This window comes from Podarcis bocagei (genome assembly GCF_964188305.1).
Source record: "Podarcis bocagei genome assembly, chromosome: 3".
Taxonomy (NCBI): Eukaryota; Metazoa; Chordata; class Lepidosauria; order Squamata; family Lacertidae; genus Podarcis; species Podarcis bocagei.
In genome coordinates, this window is record NC_138127.1 from 78,212,261 (window position 1) to 78,232,870 (window position 20,610).

Genomic DNA, 20,610 nt, shown 5'->3' on the forward strand with positions numbered 1-20,610 from the left:
TCAGTACTGGGTGACGGAGCAGGGAGACAAAGGTTATTTATTTCACCTGGAAGTCAGGGATGAGGAATGAGAGTGCTCCTTCCCAGATGCTGCAGCAGTACAACTTCCATCATGCATTACTATTGGCCCTGTTTACTGGGATTGATGGGAGCTGACATATAGAAGGAATGCAACATCTGGAGGGCCACAGGATCTCCCCATCCCTGGGAGCATCCAGCTCTTGCAAGATTTTTTCTGAAGCAAATCCAGTGTTAAGATGTTGCCCCCTCCTCAAAGGAAGCTGCCTTACACTGGAGTCAATTTCACTCGCCCCTCTACCTCAGCTTTGCCTCCAGCGGTTCCCCAGGGCTTCGGGCGGGAATCTCTCCCAGTTCCAGCCCTACCTGAATATGCGTGTGTGCGTGTTGCACCAGAGCATAGCTGTCAACGTTTTTCCTTTTTTTAAGGGAAATTCCCTTATTCCGAATAGGGTTCCAAGTAAGAAAAGGGAAAAGTTGACAGCTATGCACCAGAGGCATTTTGCATGCAAAACAGGCGCCCTGCCGCCGAGCTCCCTTTCCCGGGGCTTTTGCGGAGCAAACCAACAGGTGCTGCTTCCCTTTCTTCAGAGCCGGCGAGGGCAGCAGCACCACCTGTTGAATGCCCGCTTCTCACGCGGCTGCCGGACGTCACAGAGACGCCGCCGCCTCCCGGAAATGAAGAGGGCAGCCCTGCGCGTGCTTACTCGCAAGCAAGCCTCGCCGCGCTCAGCGGAGCCCGCGCCTCGCTAAGGCCTCTGGCGCAGCAGCCTCTGGAGCAGGTCCCTTGGGGAGGCCGAGGCCTTCTCCCCCGTCTTTTTCCGAGGCCCGCCGGAAGCCTCGGCTCCCGCAGCCGCGACTCCTGCTCCTCCCCTGCCTCCGCCCCGCCAGGCCCTTTCGGGTGCCGGAAGATCCGGGTCGCCGGGCGGCAGCAGGAAGTCGAGACGTGGCCGCCCTGCGGAGCAGCGGGGGGCGAGGCAGGCGATGGCGGCCGCGGCGGCGCTGAGTTCCGAGCGGCTGGAGGTCTCCATTGACGGCCTGACCCTGAGCCCGGATTCGGAGGACGCCCGGCCGGGCCAGGCGGAGGCGAGGCCGCTGCTCGCCCCGGGGGGCCGCGGAGGAGGAGGAGGAGGCCGGGCGGGGGCAGCCGGAGCCCAGCCGGGGCAGCAGCAGCAGCAGCGGGAGGACGAGGCCGGCGGCGGGGACAGCGACGGGGAGGTTGGCGGCGGCGGCGGCGGCGATGGCGACGACGAGGGCGGGGTGCTGAGCCTGGAGCGGCGCTGGGGCTTCGGCCTGGAAGAGCTGTACGGCCTGGCGCTGCGCTTCTTCAAAGGTGACCGCGCAGGAGGCGGAAAGGGAGCTGGAAGTCTGCGATCCCCCCCGATCCCGACCCCCGTTCCCGGCCATCCTTCAAGGAGCGGGTGGGGGGGGGGGAAGGAGGCTTGGGAGATTTCTCTCTCCTCCCTCCTCCCTCACCACCCCGGTCCCCGAAGCCTGACAGAGTCAATTTCCAAAGTCTTTTTTTTTAATCTTTCTTTGCAACCTCGAGCCCTGGTTTGCAGGCTCGCCTCGTTTCTCTGTGCCTTGTGCAAATTTGAGGTGAGGAGAAGGCCTGCTTCAAAGGGTTGCTGTGAAGAAATGACAGCGTCTTTGCAGTAAAAGGGGAGTTGCTTTCTGTAGAATGAGTTGGTGGGATATTTAAAACACACGCACACACACACATCTATCTATCTATATCTATGGGGCTGTTAATATGAGGTGAGCTGTGGTTGCAAACCGTGTTTATTCTGTGAAGGAGTAGCCTTTGGAAATTAGGCTCTGGTATGTTGAGTGGTATGTGGAATATGAACTCTGTTTTAGGAGACGTAGTCTATTCTTAAAGAAAGATGGTAGCTTAGGGCCTCATAACATTCATTCATTCATTCATAGAGCTTGATGGCTGTTTGCCTGAAAACGTCATCAAAGGTGAAACTGGTTCTGTGTGGTCCTGGTCAACAACTCAGTCTCCCCAGGATGTTTTATGACAAAGTATGCCCTTAAGTAAAGTTGAAGGAAACCATGAGAAGTGCAGTGGGTAATATAAATATGAGGATGAGTTAGATAAGCACATGTTTCAATGACAGAAGGGATCGCTTACTTACTGATTTTGTTTGCTCAATTTAGCTTTTATTCGAGGCACTAATGGCAGTGATTTGGACTACTTAGTGTTAAAGCACTTAAGATTTTTGTGTGAAATGGAAGCATCTTTGTGCTAATCAAGAAAATATAAGGTGCTATGATGCTCTTAATAAAAGCACTGCTTACTTACATCATGCTTGTTCGGATTCTGCCCTCAATTAAACTAACTTGCCATGGGGAGAAATATCATTTTGTCAGTGGCAGCTTAAGTTTTTAAAAAACAAATTTCTTGTACTCATGAGCCTCCTATTTTGCATGAAAAGCAAAAGAGTGTTACTCTGCTGAAGTGTTACTGCTCTCCACTTCTCCCACAGTGTGGATGAGCTGATCATGAGGAAAATAAAGGCAAGGTGAGTTGCCTTTTTCAGACTGAGTTTGCCCATCTGATGGATGGATAAAAGAACCTAAAATAAAAAACCCCTTCTCTAGACCCTGCTTTGTTTTATTTTAATTTTAATAACTTCTCTTCCCTTCTCCTTTTACATAAAAAATGGACCCAAAGCAGCTCACAGAATCAAAAATGAAGCATCAAAACCATAAGTACAGCATACCTAACAACAACTTACTGTTGTGGACTCATTTCTGCAACTCATATTACATTTGCAAGCACAGCAGTCTTTTCTGCTATATTGCTGTTCCTGGATGTTCTCTTGGAAATAGATTTTGTGGCTTTCACATTAATAGTTGTCTTCCCAGGAGATTTGATTAATAGAATGCACTTGTAATATCTAAATGAAACCCAAGAAAGACTCTTTCTAAAGGAATGGGGAGTCAACATCTTGTTATCAAGTGATCTGCAAAATCTTTTTTTAAAAAGATGCCAGTTTGCAATATCCTTCAGAGAGAACTTCAAAAAGAAAAAAGAACTATTGGTGTTGGGGTGGGTGAGTGGAAAGGGGTGTGCATGTTTGTGTATGCATGCATATGAATATATGTGTGCAAGAATGTGGAGTGGCCACACCCACTGGCATGTGGCTTCTAGAAGGTTGGCCAGGGTCCTGGGCCAAAAAATGTTAGGCATCCCAGGTTAAGACAGTCATGAGTACACTCAAGAAATATGAATTGCCCTTTTTATCTTCTTTCTAGATAGTGTTCTTCTGTGAGGCAGCACAATCCTGTGCCTTTTCACTTGAAAAGCAAATTACCAAAGAATGGATATAGGATTGCCACCGTGATCTAGCCCTGGACAGAAAATATGCTATTTCTTTAAAAATATGGTTTTAAAATGCATTTATTTAATATGTCAATATTCCACAGATGGTCACATTTGGGATATTGTCTTTTGTATAAATGTTCATGATCTTGCCACAACTGTGACTTGCTGAACTCAAAAAAATAGTTTTGCTTGCCCTAACCATTTGCACAGCAATAGTCAGCTGCCTCACTCTCCATGATGAGAGTTTTGGATGCATTAGTATGTATTGTTCAGAAGCAGCATGGCCTGAGCTGTCATTTCAGATCATTTGTCATGAATTAATTAATACTATAATTCAAACAATATAAGATCCTACCCTACTATCAATATAGCAGGGTGGGATCTTATAAGAAATGCTATTGCATTTAATCAAATAGGCTATTGCATTTGAAACTTCATACTTTACTAAATTAATTTAGTATTCTGTGTTGCTTTTACAGACATTAATATAAATACTTTTCTGGTGTGAATAAAGTTACAGTGGTACCTTGAGTTACAAGCGCCTCAGGTTACAAACGCTTCAGGTTACAAACTCTGCTAACCTGGAAGAGTTACCTCGAGTTGAGAACTTTGCCCCAGGATGAGAATGGAAATGGTGTGCCAGCGGTGAAAGCACAGTTTCAGGTTAAGAACAGACCTCCCGAACAAATTAAGTTTGTAACTAGAGGTACCGCTGTATTTGAAAAAGACACAGTCCTCTGATACCTTGTTTGTTCCTTATCAATGCTTTAACCAACAGTGTATGTGTGGTCATTGGGAGTTTGGAAATGCATTACTTTAACTTCCTTGATAACATATTATCAACACAATGCAGTGTATGTATAAAACATTCCTTATCTTCTCTTAGATAGTTTTGTGTACTAGATAGACACTTGTCATTCTATTTTCATAGAGTCAAAATTGGATTTACAGTTTGTAGCCAAGGTAGTTTTCCATGACTCAGCAGTAAAGTCCCAAGTTTAGGCACTGTGCCATTTCCACTTTGAGCCCGGGGGTAGCCAAATGTGGTGTCCTCCAGTTCTTAAGGATTACAGTTCCCATTCTTTGTGATCTTTGGCCATGCTGGCTGGAGCGTCCGACTTAGAAAATCTCTGGTACTAGGGCAAGGAAAGGAGGTAGGTGGGGGGAGGCTGCTGCCATCATTCTCCCAGAATTGTCTTGGGGCATTTTCTAATTTCATCTGACCTAGTTCCTAAAAATATTGAACTAGGTATAAAGAGCTCCCAACATTTTGAGAACACTCTCTATACTTTGTGGAGACAGCAAAGTAAACCTAGATTTGGACAAGTTGGATAAATCAGCACAAGGCCTTAATACACAAACCAGCTACAGCGTAAGCAAGCTTGAATAGATGAGGCATGGTCACTGTTCAGTGAACACAATAGGATATAGTGGTACCTCGGGTTACATACGCTTCAGGTTACATACCCTTCAGGTTTCAGACTCCACTAACCCAGAAATAGTACCTCGGGTTAAGAACTTTGCTTCAGGATGAGAACAGAAATTGTGCTCCAGCGGCGCAGTGGCGGCAGGAGACCCCATTAGCTAAAGTGGTGCTTCAGGTTAAGAACAGTTTCAGGTTACGAACGGACCTCCAGAACGAATTAAGTACTTAACCCGAGGTACCACTGTAAGTGGAATGGCACTGATGGGCCATTCTTAGATGGGGCTGATTTTTAACAGCCAAGGTAAAGCTGGTGTTTCTGTAAATGTGTGAGTGAGAGGCCTGACTCTGATATTTCAGTTTAGTTTTGGCATCCTCGGTTTTTGGGGAAGACCTGAATGGGACTGAAATGAAATGTAGGGAAGAAATTTTTCCACTGGCTGCTTTATAAATATGGATTGCTTCATAATGTTAATAACAGTGAATGGACTCAGTACCAGCGAAATTGGGCAGTTTCAAACTTGTAACCTTTTAAAGCGGATTATGCCAATGAAACATGGGCCATGTATGATGCTTTGGGCATCCTAAAACCAGTATGTTAACATATCTCAGTGCCTTAGTTTATTATTTTTAAATGTAACAGCATTATTTGAGGAATTGTGCCTTAAAATATTTACAAGCGTTCTAATGAAACCAAATTTCCAAAGAAAGCTTTACATGTACGGTAATTCAGATTTTTTTTAAAGACATGTTATCAGATATTTCATTTCTACTACGTAGTTTTGACTATTTGAAAAATTACTCAAAATTTATATAAAATAAGCATACTGTATTTTCTTTCTAAATAAAATACATATTCTAGATGAGATCAGAGTCAGTTGTAGGACATGAGGATATTTTCAAATTTGATTCTCCCGTCCGTCCCCTGCAAAAACCCAATGCAGTGTAATGTCTCCAGAAACACATGAGGTATCTTTGCATTAAAATGCTGAACTTTTGGAGACAGGAGCATTTAGGAGATTCATGTGTGTTAATGAATTCAAATAATATACAGTAGGTTGTAATCTAGAAGCCTCTTCTCCTAAGGGGCACAGAAGGATGCCATTTAGAAAGTACACTTTGTTTGATACAAGCCCTTGAACTTTTCATTCTCTCTCATCAGATTACCTTTATCTGTTCTCAGTGAAGGTCTTCCTTTCTTAATTGATTCTGACTCTTGTTTCCTCCTCTCAAGCATCTTTCTGGTGAAAAAGAACCTGAACTTCACATTCTTTGTAGAGCTTGTTTACACTGCAACTTTCAGTTGTGTTGGTTCTGATGATATTTATTCTTCGAAAAATAAAACTTTAGTGAGTTAATCCAAATTTTGTTTAAGCAAAGAATTCAATAGAGGACATGATGCAGGCCAAAGAGAGTGAAGCCTCTTTATTGCCATCCAAATCCTAATTTACTGTTCAGTACAAGCTTTGTATGACAAGGTTATTCAGGATCTCATGTTGGTAGTCATCCTGTAGTTAACAGTTATTTTCAAATATGACCTAAGACAAAAGGATAGTTTGGGGAGTTTCTTCAGAGTAGTGAACATTCCTACAGTCCTGTGTTTTAATTTGCCTGATTGAAATAGATGGCTGCAAACTTGTAAGTAGCTACCATATTTTATAGATCCTTCCTAAGCCCTTTAAAGCCATCATGGCTTGAGAAATTTCTGAAACTCTGCTTGCAGTTGCATTGTGAACCTTGACAGCTTGTTTCCAACCTGAGACCAATGCAGGAGGAAATGGCTTTTCTTTCTCTCATCTCTTGCTTTCCTTTTACATCTAGCCTTATCAAGGGTTCTGGAGTACTTAGAAGCTTGCTCACGATTTATTGACATTTTGATTGGCCGAATTAACGTATTGCCTTACTGTGGATTTTGTAATTTTACCAAGCCCTCACCCCAGAATCACTTGCTTAGTTCTTTCTTGCATTTTCCACAGCATCCTTGAGCAGATAGATAGTCAGGCTCTTTTTTCCATTGAGCACTGGAATCTGATCTACGCCTAACTTGGTCATTACAGAGAACTCCCCGGTTGAAAGCTTGACACCATATGACAGAAAACGAACTTCTGTACAGGCACACTTTTAATCTTGATTCTTACACTGAATCTGTAATGTGGCATTTGCATTTAGTTATTTATTTTTTTGGTATCGTTAATGGGCTTGTGCGTCTTGCCACAAGGAAATTACCATCTGGGTGACAGCAAACACTGTTCAGGCATATGTCCCAGAAAAGTCTGCCTTAATTAAGCCACATCATCTGCAGCTATTAATGCATTTTAGCAGGTCCCCATCTAAGATGGTAAAAACAGTTGCTGTTTTCCAGGGATGGGTGGCTGTGTTGTAGAGCTGCCCTTGCCTTCAATGTGTACTTTCATTCTTTTCAAGTTCTTGTAATTCTTCAAGCTGTTTTCTAGAAACAAGTCACTAAAAGTATGACCAGCACTACCCGAGTAGATTTGTGCCTGTTTCTGACAGTTATATGCACCTCTGCCCATGATGAGCAAGACACTTGCTTTTCCTCTCCTTATACACCAAAACAATTCTTAGAGGAGCTTGAGGAACAGTTCTTAAAAAATAAAAATAAAAATACATGAAAGTATTGCCAAATGCATATATGTGTTTGTGTGATCTTTTGATAAAAATAAAAAATGTAGTCTCTCTTGGGAACAGAGAGGGAGTCTGTAAATACAGTACAACCTCTGCTTACGATCATAATCCGTTCCGGAGGCCCGTCTGCTTGGCGAAACTGGATGCTAGTAGAGGGGCCTTTGTGCACTCGTGCACATGCGTAGATGGTGGCAGCCGCTTGTGTGCACGTGCAGATGGCAGAAGCCGCATGCACGAGTCACAGCAAACCCGGTCTTTGACCGGGTTTGCCGTGGTCGCAACTTGGAACGTCCGCGAGAAGAGGCGGATGTAAGTCGAGGTTCCACTGTGCTGAGGGGCAATAGATCATACAATGCATTGGGTTCCGCTGTTTATCAGTGACACTTCCATGTAGAGCATAATTTATAAAAGATAAGAACAGCATTATTGCTTGTATTATTGCTAGTATTATCACTACTAATAATATTGTGATACATGCTCCTGTTGCTGGAAGGGACCTGCTCAGTGCAGGAGGATGCAGTTGCAGCATGGTGAATGCTGCCCTGGTGAATGAATCTGCAATGTTATTAGGTCTTGTAAGAATGCTGCTTGAGTGGGTAAGGTACAGAGTTGGCATCTGGGTTAGCTGGGAGGACCTCCTCTCTAGGGCTGTCTGTAAAGTTGTCCTTTGGTGGTGGTGAGTTTGAGGCTCGCTTGAGGAAGGACATGCATCTGTCACCGGCCTTGAATTATATCTGTTTCATTTAGGTTATTATTGATACATTTGGGATTATTTCAGATGGTAGCTATAGGAGACCAACTGGTAGCTATAGGAAGCCAGTTGTTTGTGTTATTGATCCATGTTTTGTGGTCTTGGTCCATTTTTACCAGTGTTTGCTTCTGCATGTATTTTGGGGGCTCATTAAACGTGCTAGCACTGGTTTTAACGTTCATCAAAACCAAAGTTTGTTTTTCTTACAGCTGGGTGAGATTGACTGCTGTTTCAAAGATGAGCCCAGATTAGAGTTTAAAATAGAACTGAAACTGAATTATAGCATGCTCTTTCTTTTCTGGTGGAGTGTAAACAGTTTCACTTGGTGTACACTTGCGCGGGGGGGGGGGTCAACCTTTTGAGGCTGAATTTATAATTCTGGGACACTTAAGAACTTAAAGGGTGGCATTTCTTTTGGTCCTGGTACAGAAGAGCGAGGTTAAAGTTGCAGAATGGGTTGTTATTTATTATTTATTTGCTGTGCAGCTTTTAATAAAGCCCTTTCAGGTCTGCCCGTCTCTGACTCTCTGCAACTGAATTAGCAGCCATTTTTGTGAATAATTCATTAAGCTGCTTTTTAATAATTGAAAGTAAAAACCACTTGTTTGCTTCACTAACATTTTGGTAATTTTACTATCTACTGTATATCATATTCTGGAATGTGTAATATAAAATAACATGAAGAATTAACTTCTGGGCAAGCTTCAAGTCTAGCCAATAGTCAAAATCAGGGTTTAAGTAATGGAAACCATAAAGCAGCAGACAGGTACCTTTATAGAGAACAAAAATGTGATATAGAGAACCTTTATAGAAGACAAGAGCTCATTCTTTATGGCCCTGTCTATACATTGTCAATCTTCTCTTTCTATTTTTATCATGTTTTTATACCATCCTTCCAAGAAGCTCAAGATGGCATACATAACCACCCCTCATTTTTTATCGTTGCAACAATCCTGTGAGGTAGGATAGGCTGAGAGTCACCCTGTGAGCTTCATGACTGATTGGGAATTTGAACCCAGGATCCCCCTGTTCTGCTTTATTACGCCATGATGACTCTCTTTTGTCGTTGTGAAACAGTACTTCTGTTCAGCACAGACAGCATAAGATACAGGCTACTATTATGTGTACTGAGGCTTTTGGCAACTCCTTTCAAAGGCCTCCCACGAAGCTCAGTGAGGTTAACTAGCAAGTGTGTCAGGGTAGGAATTTCAGTCACATTTTCTGCATATTTACTTGAGGTAGATCCCAATGAGTTGATTTATTCCCTCACAGATTTCTGTCCTAGGCCCATTGTTGTTAAATGTCTTTATAAACTACATGGATGAAAGTATCAAGGGGACGCTCATCAAATTTGCAGATAACACTAAACTGGGAGGGGTAGCCAATGCCAGAATTGGGATTCAAGATGGCCTTAACAGATTGTAGACCTGGGCCAAACCTAACAGAATGAATTTCAGTAGGGACAAATGTAAGATTCTATACTTAGGCAGAAAGAACCAGCTGCACAAATATAAGATGGGGGACACCTGGATTGTCAGTAGCAGGGCTTTTTTCATCTGGAACTCACCGGAATTCAGTTCTGGCACCTCTCAGGTTGGCACCATTGCCATTCTAAGAGAACAAGGAAGGTGGTCATGATGAGTTCTGGCGCCTCTATTTCTAGAAAAAATAGCACTGGCCCAGTATTATATGTGAAAAGGATCTATGGGTCTTAGTAGGCCATAAGCTTAACATGAGTCAACAGTGTGATGCAGCAAATAATAATAATAATGCCATTCTAGGCTGCATTAACAGAAGTCTAGTGTCCCAATCCAGGGAAGAAATAGTCCCGCTCTATTCTGCCTTGGTCAGACCACACCTAGAATACTGTGTCCAGTTCTGGGCACCACAATTTAAGAAGAATATTGACAAGCTGGAACTTGTGCAGAGGAGGGTGACCAAGATGATCAAGGGTCTGGTACACAGACTTTGGCCATATTTGTCTTTAAAGTAATATTATCATTTATCTTCAGAAAAAGATGGCAAAGCTTTTCATCCAACATATGAAGAAAAACTCAGACTTGTGGCGCTGCATAAGCAGGTTCTTCTGGGGCCTTACAATCCAGACACATGTCCTGAAGTTGGATTCTTTGATGTCCTGGGGAACGACAGAAGGTAAAAAGCTATTGGATTTTATGGATCTGTCTGTAGAATAGAAATTTTGGCTTACTTGACTGGAATCTTTTTTCCAATCCTCTCTGCAGATATAGCTTGTCTGTCAACTTTCTGTTGGGTTCTCTCCCCTTTGGCTAAACTAAGGAGAGATTGCTATTCAGTTCACATAGTGCAGGATTTCAGAAGCCAAGCATAGTTCCCGTATTATCTCCCAACTTGATAAATCAGTGCTTTCATTCTGTGTTTATACATGCTGTTTGCTAGACAAAATGCAATGTTACTTGCCTTCCTACCTGCAGGAAAGAATGGGCTGCCCTTGGAAACATGGCAAAGCAAGACTCCATGATAGAGTTTGTCAAGCTCCTAAATAGGTGCTGCCATCTCTTCTCAACATATGTTACCTCCCATAAAATAGAGAAAGAAGAACAGGAGAAGAAAAGGTAAGCTCTTGTGCCTCTCTGAAATTGGGTGGGAATTCATAAAGTGTGTTTGTGTTCCAGCTCTCATATCTAACAGTCACTTAGTTGGATCCCTGTAGGCCATTCTTGTCAATCACTGAACATCACAGTGATGTGACGTGACCCAGAGTTACATTTATCCATTGTGGGTACAGCTCCAGCCATGTCTGCAGAGCGACATCCTTTATATCACCAGCTTGAATTCATACTGGTAAAACAAAGGAATATTTGTGCTTACAGCAACCCTTGCTCTGGACTTCCTGTTTGTACCAATCCCAGTTGGGCCTGCTGTCAGTGCTGACAGCAAGCCCAGTTTGGACAGGGATCAACTCTGCTATGAAACTCTGTAGTGCAGTTGTGAACTCTGTCATGCAGCTGATCCCATGGTGCTTGGTATAACTGGCAATCAGCTGATTGGCGCTGATGGCAAGCCTCCCTTGCCAAAGAACAATCAGTGCACTTTAAGGCCCCCAGTTGTTTCACTACAACCACATCTCTACTTGCTCCACATCTGATGTCATGTATGACTTCAGGTATGGGGTGGTGGGCATGTTTTGGGGAAGACAGCCTTGTGGACCCAATTGGGACCTGCGTTAAATAAGTTTGTTAAAAATAATTTGGCCTGTGGACTGGAGATTCCCCATCTCTGATACAGTTCTTCAACTGTTTTCAATTGCTTTTTAACAATCTTTTTATGGAGCTGTGAATTGTAGTGCAGTTTTTCCTAGCTTTGAAGGCAGATAGTTTCTTGTCTTGAAAATAATAGTTTTACAGGAAAATGCAGGGTAAAAGTTTTTACATGATACCCGGATATTTTACTTTTTCTACCATTATGGGTGAATCTTATCTAACGTTTACATGTGGTTTAGATTAGGAGCCTCATCTGTTTAACTGAAATTCTAGGAAGATATCAGTATATGATTTGGATACTTGTTGAAAAGTTGAACTTTGTGCCTTACACTGTACCTCCTGTCAGTCATGTTCCTTTGCTTACATGCTGGTGCCATCCTTCACAATATTTCATATGGCGTGGAAACAGTTCCTTTCTATAAGAGTTTAGAACAGGGGTCACCAACACTTAATGTCAAAGAGATGTCAAAGAGAACAACAAATACCAGACTTTTAGAAGATAACTGAAGGCAGCCCTGTTTAGGGAAGCTTTTAATGTTTGATGTAGGACAGTATTTTAATATTTTTTTTTGGAAGCCGCCCAGAGTGGCTGGGGAAGCCCAGCCAGATGGGCAGGGTATAAATTATTATTATTATTATTATTATTATTATTATTATTATTATTATTATTAATAATGAATTTTGGGGGTGCCAGTCACAAAAGGGCTGCCATGGGGTGTGGCATGAGAAAAGGCTTAACTTTTTCAAATTTCTGCCTAGAAGATAAAACAGAAGCAAAAAACTGAATTAAATGGGAGGGTAAAACAGCAGCTCTTCGCTATTCCTATTGCCTGGTGTCCAAATGTCTGGTAAACATGGCTGTTACAGGAGGGAAGAGGAAGAACGTAGGCAACGTGAAGAAGAAGAACGAGAGCGTTTGCAAAAGGAGGAAGAGAAACGCAGACGAGAAGAAGAGGAGAGGCTGAGAAGAGAAGAGGAAGAGAGGCGGCGGATAGAAGAAGAGAGGCTCCGAATGGAGCAGCAGAAGTAAGGAGTCAGCAAGACTCATCCCTTGTTCATTTATCACCCTTCCATCCCATCTTGCTGAAAATAACCTCTGCACATGGGGTTATCCCCTTTTATTCTCACAGTAATCTACTGCTGGGGAAGTGGTGACTTGCCCAAGGCCACACAGTAAGCTTTACAGCTGATTGGATTTGAACCTGTAACAAATTCCGCTGTCTGTGCAATAAACCCTACACCAGTGGTTTAAACATCTGCCCTGCCTCCATATCTTTGTAGTTTAAACTGAATACTGTTTATCAGAAGCTTAACATTCCCATCTAGTATAGCCAAAGCATTTCCTCGGTGATGAGTCCAGTTGTTCCCGCCCCTTAAATCCTAAAAGGGGCATATTACTTGCCTACATGGCAATTTGCTTATAAAAATGAGTATTTAATTAGGGCTATAATTATATGAAAAATCACACGCTGAAAAAGTAATGAAAGTTGTAGGTTGGATTACTTATGAAGTAGAAATTCCTTATCTGGCTGGTTACAAGAGAACTTTCCAAATGATGGATAGGACCACTTATGGAGTGATACACTTTCTCATGGTTGAGTTGTCTATTCCAGAAGTGGGCCCTGAAATGACTGTAATGCAGAACCTCAAGGGAGTTTCATTTTGACAGAAGCTGGAACCACCAAGTGAGTGTTAGACAGAAGGTGCATTCTGGCAGTAAGTCCCCTTAGAATCCGTCTTGTTTAGAAACCAGCCGTGTTTAGAAAATTTGATCTGTGGATTTGCATTGTGTAGGAAGGAGTCTTTCATAGCTAACGAGGCTCTGCCTTATGATTTGGTGTCCCCTAGCACTCCCCTCATCCTTGTCATGTTTACTCAACTATTGTGTTTCCTGAAATAAATGCCAAGTGTTTCATAGTTAAATTGCAATAACAATGTGTTATGTTTGAAAATTTTACTCCTCAAATAGGCCTTCAGAGTTGCATTTCAGGGTAACTTTGTCCCTTATCTAGACAGCAGATCATGGCAGCACTGAACTCTCAGACGGCTGTTCAGTTCCAACAGTATGCAGCCCAGCAGTACCCAGGCAACTACGAGCAGCAGCAGGTCCTGATTCGGCAACTTCAGGAACAGCACTATCAACAGTACATGCAGCAACTTTATCAGGTCCAGCTTGCACAGCAACAGGTATATTGCACAATCTTGGCAGTGCAGCTTATAAAATGATAGATGTATAGCTGACTTCGGAGACCTCAGTGAAACCATTTGTCTATATTGCAGTTAATGGTGAAGGTGGGAATACAAATTCTAATGGTGTATCGGGTCTATAAAATTCTTTCTGGAAAATGTATCCCGTGTTTCTGCATTCTTTCTGAAGAAGGTTAAGAATCTATTCACACACACACAATGATTTGTCTGTGCTGACCTTATTACTCAGACCTTTCTAGAAATCTTGAAAGCAGGTATCTTGTACTAGAGTGGGGGTCTTTTCTGAGGGATCTCTAGGGTGATTTTCAGTAGATTGGCAAGGGTTATTGATTCCCAACTGCTAAACAGTAGCAAACAGCAAAGTAACTTCCCTCACAAAATAAAGTTTTGTGTGAAAGTACTGTTGAACTGGTTCTTTCGCAGAAAACAATGTTCAGAACTCAGACTATTCTGAGATGCACCCTCTTCTTTAATTCAAATTTCACACCTGGTTCTGATTAGTAAATCTTGGGGTTCTAGTAAAGAGCAAAATAGATCTGGCAAGACTAAAGTCTGCCCACCCCTCTCCTAGAAAAACATAGTGAGATCAGAAATAAAATACCCCTCTGACTGCTGTTTAGAGAGATTTTATGCGCCCATCAGGAAATAGAACACCCTGTCTGCTCTTTAGTGATTGCTCTCTAAAGAGCAGAGAGAGATAGCATTTATCTCCTGATCAGATCAGGAAATCTTGCTATGGGACTTTGAGGGCTACTTCATGTGACTTGAGGGGCCCAATCCAGCCCATGCGCCACAAGTTAGCCGCATCCCAGATGAGGTTTGGTTGACTTCAGTGTAAAATAGGCACTTTCCAAGACTAGCTTGAACTATATATTGTTCAGAAGCAATTCAGGCAAATAAACACATAACACCTTGGGCATAACAACTACTGGAGAGATTGCTTTTTAAAAAAAAGCGTTCAGAGATTGGAGTGGATCACTGTTATGCTATGGTAAACTTAACACTCAGGCTCAGTTCTCAAGTGGAAATCCAGCTTCTGCTACTCTGCATAGCAATAAACACTGCTACTCTTATCATCAGGGGGTTTGATGCTTCATCTCTCAGTCCCATATGCCTCAAACGATCTGACAAGTCATGCTTCTGCCTAGTGTTTTAACTCTGCCAGTGTCCCATCCCCTTCAAACTGACTTACTGGAATCTGGCTGTCTCATTTTGTTCTGTTAAAACACAATAGTAGATTCCGTGCAACTTCCACCTGCATATTTCCCACTCTGCAAACTTCTCCAAAATGTGCTCTGCATCTTTCATTGTCCTTATGTTTTGCTTTGGCTTTTAATTTGCAGGCAGCTTTACAAAAGCAGCAGGAAGCGGCAGCCACAGCGGGGACTTCAGTTACTTGTGTATCAAAAGCAAGCCCACCTAACATAGGGGAAATCCCATCAGTTAATGGACAGGCTAGTGCACATACAGACAGCCCTGAAAAAGACCTGGAAACTGATGCTTTAGAAGAAGCACTGGAGAATGGACCAAAAGGTAAGAGTAAAGATTCTTCTACTCTGAAAGAAACTACTTCCATGTTTCTGGCTGAATCTTTTGTAGCATTCTGCCTTTGGCAACTAATGACCCCAACTTAGTATGGGCATGCAAAACACACTATCATCTCTGAACCAGGGTTTCCCACTGCTTAACTAAGGAGCATTGCAAGAAAAATTCGGGTATTGCACTTTCCTGTTGTGTCCACGTTGTTGCAGGGCTGTAAGGTAGCATATATGGTATAGGGTGAAATATACAACAGCAAACTTGGTTAAACCAGCCTTCAAGTGAGAAAGGCTATGAGATGGTGGGCAGATGAGGCTGATTTTCCTCGGCTTCAGAGTAATCTGCAAGGAGCCTCTTTGGGAGGGAGGCCTTGCTGTGTTGCCCCTTATTTGCAGGAGGCGTTTTCTAGGATGCTGCAACACAATTCTCTGTCCGAACTATAAAACTGAGCATTTTTTGGTCTCCCTCCTTTTTTTTTAGAATCTGTTCCAGTCATAGCAGCACCATCCATGTGGACACGACCCCAGATTGCAGACTTCAAAGAGAAGATCCGCCAGGATGCAGACTCTGTGATTACGGTTGGCAGAGGAGAAGTCGTGACCGTTCGTGTACCAACTCATGAAGAGGGCTCTTATCTCTTCTGGGAGTTTGCTACAGACAATTATGACATTGGTTTTGGGGTATATTTTGAATGGACAGACTCCCCTAACACAGCAGTCAGCGTACATGTTAGTGAATCCAGTGAGGACGAGGAAGAGGAGGAAGGTATCTTTATTTTCTATACCTCGTAGGGGTTTTGAGTCATGAAAGAAGCTGTAGCAGGCTTTGCATTACATTTTCTGTCATCTTGGAATTTAGAAAGGTGGTGTCCAGTGTGTGCAGGCAAGTGAGACATAGTGATGGAAAACCCTGGAATGTTGGTGGGTTAGCTAGTGTAGGAAAAGAAATATTTCGTAGGAGCCATTTAAGGTAAGTTAAATGGCCTTCGCTGTGTTCTTATGCAGCCTTGATTGACAGCAAGGTTCCAGGATGGTGGTGGTTCTCCTGCTATATAGCCTTAACTGGAGACCTCTCAACTTGGAGGGAATTTCCAAACCACTGCAGAATTAAAATCAATTGGAAAGTTGTTATTGTAATACACTTTCATGTATGTCCCTGACAAACATGAAGTCTCAGTGCTTAGAGCTCAGTTGTTCTAGTTGCCATGACACTCCTGGCTCTAAACTCAAAGAATACAGGTTTGTGTGTAGGCCCTTAATCTGCTTCCAATTCCCACTTTCAGATTTTACTGTCTTGTAATTGCCTAGTAACTTTTCTTTCTTACCCTTTGTGGTTATGTGTGACTTTGCAGATATTCTGTTTCCTCAGCTTTTACTCGCTCAAAGGGCCTGTTTGGCATCTCTTCCTTGTAACTGGGGAAGATTGCATTGCAGGACCATTATCCAATGGAGCGATGCTGTGCTTTGTTGCCTCTGTACATTGCTTAGATTCTAAACCTTTGACTAGGAAGTATTGGTCATTGTAGTGTGGGAGGAAAGAACATCTGTGGATGTTGGAGCTGTACACCTGTTTTTTGCTCACTCCAACTTCATGCTAGGATCTTATCAGCTTCCATATAACATGACACTTGGGCTGACTGACTTGCTAGCTTTGACAGTAGCTCTTGTGTACTTCATGTCCCAGTTTAGTTACAAATAAAGTGTTGAAATTAATAGTAGCCCATTTTCAGCTATTTCCTAGTGGGAATAACAGGCTATGATTTATATCTACAAGTTGTAGGATGGACCAGTTCTGTCCAAGTGATTGAGGACCTCTGTTCCTATTGACATCAAGTTGGTCTTAGAATCAGTAACTGGGAGTTTGCTGATAAGTCACCTAAGCAATTTTTTAAATTCCCCTTTAGCATCAACTATTACAAAAAGTCCACCATGTATGCAAAGGTATGGTACCTCTTAGTAGTAAAGGAAGACGCAAAGCCATGACCTTTAGAGCATAATTTTATTGCTCCCTGATATTGGTAGAAATGCGTGATTTGGAAGGGGAAAAATAAGCTATGAAGTGATGGAACAAAACTAACACCTCCATTCTCAGGGCGTGTTGGCGAAGCCTGCAGTACAGAAGCCTAGCTTGTTCAGGATGAGGTTTCCCAAGAGGGGAAAGAAGGGATTAACCTCAGTTGCTTCTATCAAAATGTTGATGTGTTAGCATTGTGCCTTGGTAATCTTGCTCAAAATCCTCCTTGTGAACAGTTGGTCATCACTGTTTTCTTGATAGTTGTAGCCCAGATGAAAATGGGCTGTTTTGCTTTTGTTAAATTAAACAAGTTGCTCGTGTCTTTGCTGTGCTTCCTGCGGATTAATCCGCACTGACCATGAAGAATTGGTTGCGGAGTTTGTTTGGCCTGCTGCATTTAGTGACTAATGCTTTGTTTCTGATTCTTTTTCTCAGAAAACGCTAGCAGTGAAGAAAAAGCCAAAAAGAATGCCAACAAGCCTCAACTAGATGAAATCGTGCCTGTGTACAGACGGGACTGTCATGAAGAAGTATATGCTGGCAGCCATCAGTACCCAGGAAGAGGGGTCTATCTCCTTAAATTTGACAACTCCTATTCATTATGGAGGTCAAAAACAGTTTACTACAGAGTCTATTATACTAGATAAAGATCATCATGTCGTGTTGGAGGCTGGGCAGAGGACATCATATTTGTTTGGAACTTCGGTCAAGCATACTGGACTTTTTGACTCTGTTACTCTGTCTGATGTATATCTGTATGGTGTGTGTGTGTGTGAACTTGGAAACTGGGAGTTGAGCTTTCTTCTGCAGCTCAGTGTTAATGCAGCTAGTGAGGTTAGGATCTCCCCCCCACCCCACCCCGGTCCTCTGGTGACCTGGTTACTTGCCAGAGCTTTCAGACAGAAGGTCATGCAAAATGGCATAGATGGACTTTTTTAAAACTCTTAAACACACACAAAGGAGGAAATGTTTCATTGGGGGCAGTCGGTATGATGTTACCTGCCCTAGTAAGTATCGACGGTTTGAAACAAAAAAATCTGTTAGTTGTTCATTTGAGGGTATCCGCCTTATTTGTGGAGGGTGTGTGTGGAGGGGGAGCCAGATGCAATCTGCACTGTAGCAAGCAAGTTTCTTAAAGCTGTATTTGAATGTCCAGATTTTTACACCATTAAACTTGAAACCTTTAGTGGATGCAGTTTAGAAACTGATTTGTCTTGTGTTCTCATTCAAGAAGTTATCTGGCACCTCTCTGGCCAAACATCATGCTGCTGGGTGAGACATAGAAGGTATGTATGCGTGTGCAAGCAAAGAACAAGTCTGTATGTACACATCAGGGAATTACTATTTTTTAATTGCAAAATTTGGAGAAAAGTAACAATGTAGGGCACCAACTACACAAGACTTTGTTCCCCAATATCTGCTGCAGATCCTGAGACCAAGTTATGTGCAGGATTTTGACTTCTGAGCTGGATCATAAGTACCTTGACATTTGGATAATCCCCCAGAAGCGTTCCTGTACATATCACATTCAAATAAAGGGGTTTTCCCTTTGTGTGCAATTTATTGTTGAGTTGGTGAAAAGTCAGGTATGTGTACAAGACATTCTGTTGCCGTACTTATCTCTTGCAATCATATGGGTAGGCTTCAAATTAGAACCAGTTATCTGCACAGCTTTTCAAGTTTGTCTGGGGCCCTTCTTTGTAAACCCGAGTTGGCACTTTGTGCATCTACATAATTAAAGAATGTCTGAACTGTTGTAGGAATTAATGTTGCACTAATGTTATGGAAATCACTGCCAGGAACACACTCATTTTAGTTTTATTCAGGTTGCATTTGTGCACTCATTCTAGCACCCTTTAATCCTAGTTGGTAATTACGTGTTGAAAAGAAATGTAAGATGTTCTTTCAGATAAACAAGTAGCTTTGTTCTAATTTGCATAGTGAGTTTAGAGCAAAACTGCAAAATTGTGTGTTTGCTCAGCTGTGACTAAGGTCGGTGGGGGTTGGGGCCTTTGCAGCAACGTAACTTTTGTATAGAACCATGTTTCTGAGAAACAAGGTGGAGTTCAGGTATTTCGGAAATGACTTGTGTAAGTGTGTGATGCATGAGGAATGCAAACCCCTCCCCCAAAAAAAAAGTTTGTTTTGCAGCAAAATATCTATGGATTAGCTGCAAGCATATATATTCTACTAGAAGTGGGTCTGTTGGGACTCAGCGGGGTTTATGTTTGAATATTTGTACATACATTTATATTTGAGGTTCCCTCCCCCCTTATTTCACCTTATGGAGGTGGTTCTCCAAAAAGCACTAAGTTGCTCCAGCTCATTTGTTTTTAGCATTGCCTTACAAGCTTTTGTCTAGTTAGTGCTGCTCCAGTCAACTCGGATCAGTTCTGCTCTAACATGTTTCATTCTCACATGTACATAAACACATGGAGTTAGGATGTAGCTTCTTTTTTAAAGCTGTATTTAAAGGTTCTAAAAAATAATAATAGAGGAAGGCACTAATTCCATTTAACACATTAGATTTCTTTTTTGTCCATACAAAATTATGATTTAACAACTGTTGGGAAGCGGTATATGTTTTCTTGTAAAAAGCAGTAATTTTTACTGTCAAGCTTTGGGTATCCAAACTCCAGAAAAATGCCTCTGACTGTTGATTAGTACAGAAAAAGTGCGCTTTCGAAATACCTTGGAATAATATATTTAATCTGAATTAAAATTGCTTATATGGAATCGCTTGGCTTCTTCTTAGCACTACCAGCATCACTACAGTTTGAAGAATAAGATTTGGAACATGGAGAGTTTACAGAAGCAAAATTTTGTCCTCTACTGAGATGATGGGGACTAGTGGTTTCATCAGCATGCAAATGAGTTTGCAGACATGCGTCTAGTATCAACTTTGCATGGCGTATTACAGTTGTGAATATTTTCCTGCTTCCAGAATTCAGATTACTTCATGGAATATGGAACCTTTTCTGGGAGGGGGAGGCAGTGCAGCAGTTACACTTAGCAGCCCATGCCAGCATGACTGGTGATCAGGGATGATGGGAGTTGTAGTATAGCAATATCCAGAGGGCCACTACTTACTCTCTTTTTTAATAGCTGAGCCACAGTGGCCACATCCTGAAAAAGAGGTGCAGAATAATAGTGGGAGTGACAAGAGGCACTGTGGCCAAGCCTGTAGAAAGGAACAGCTGTGTGTACATTATGCTTTCTGCCAAGGATTATAAGTAGGCACGTAGCTCCCAGGCGCATCTGGAGGGGGAAGGGATGGTGATTTACATGCTATTGCAAGTTGCGGCCTGTGCCTTCAGCCACTAGGTGGTCTCACGAGTGAATTGCAATCCACATACTAATGGAAAATTCACGAAAAAGGCAGAAATTGTAAAAAATCCAAAGCTAGGAGTTAAGAAAGAGCTCAAAACTCCCAGCAA

General features: G+C 42.4%; 1 protein-coding gene across 1 annotated transcript; it reads left to right on the forward strand.

Annotated features, from left to right (window-relative positions):
- Positions 1 to 726: 726 nt before the first annotated feature.
- ACBD3 (acyl-CoA binding domain containing 3) lies at positions 727 to 19,909 on the forward strand. The gene is made up of 8 exons (XM_081186435.1): positions 727 to 1,350; positions 10,184 to 10,325; positions 10,625 to 10,765; positions 12,281 to 12,439; positions 13,426 to 13,600; positions 14,965 to 15,154; positions 15,641 to 15,925; positions 17,609 to 19,909. Exons 1-8 carry the CDS (start codon positions 1,002 to 1,004, stop codon positions 17,818 to 17,820), a joined length of 1,653 nt encoding a protein of 550 aa, XP_081042561.1. The 5' UTR covers positions 727 to 1,001; the 3' UTR covers positions 17,821 to 19,909.
- Positions 19,910 to 20,610: the final 701 nt, after the last annotated feature.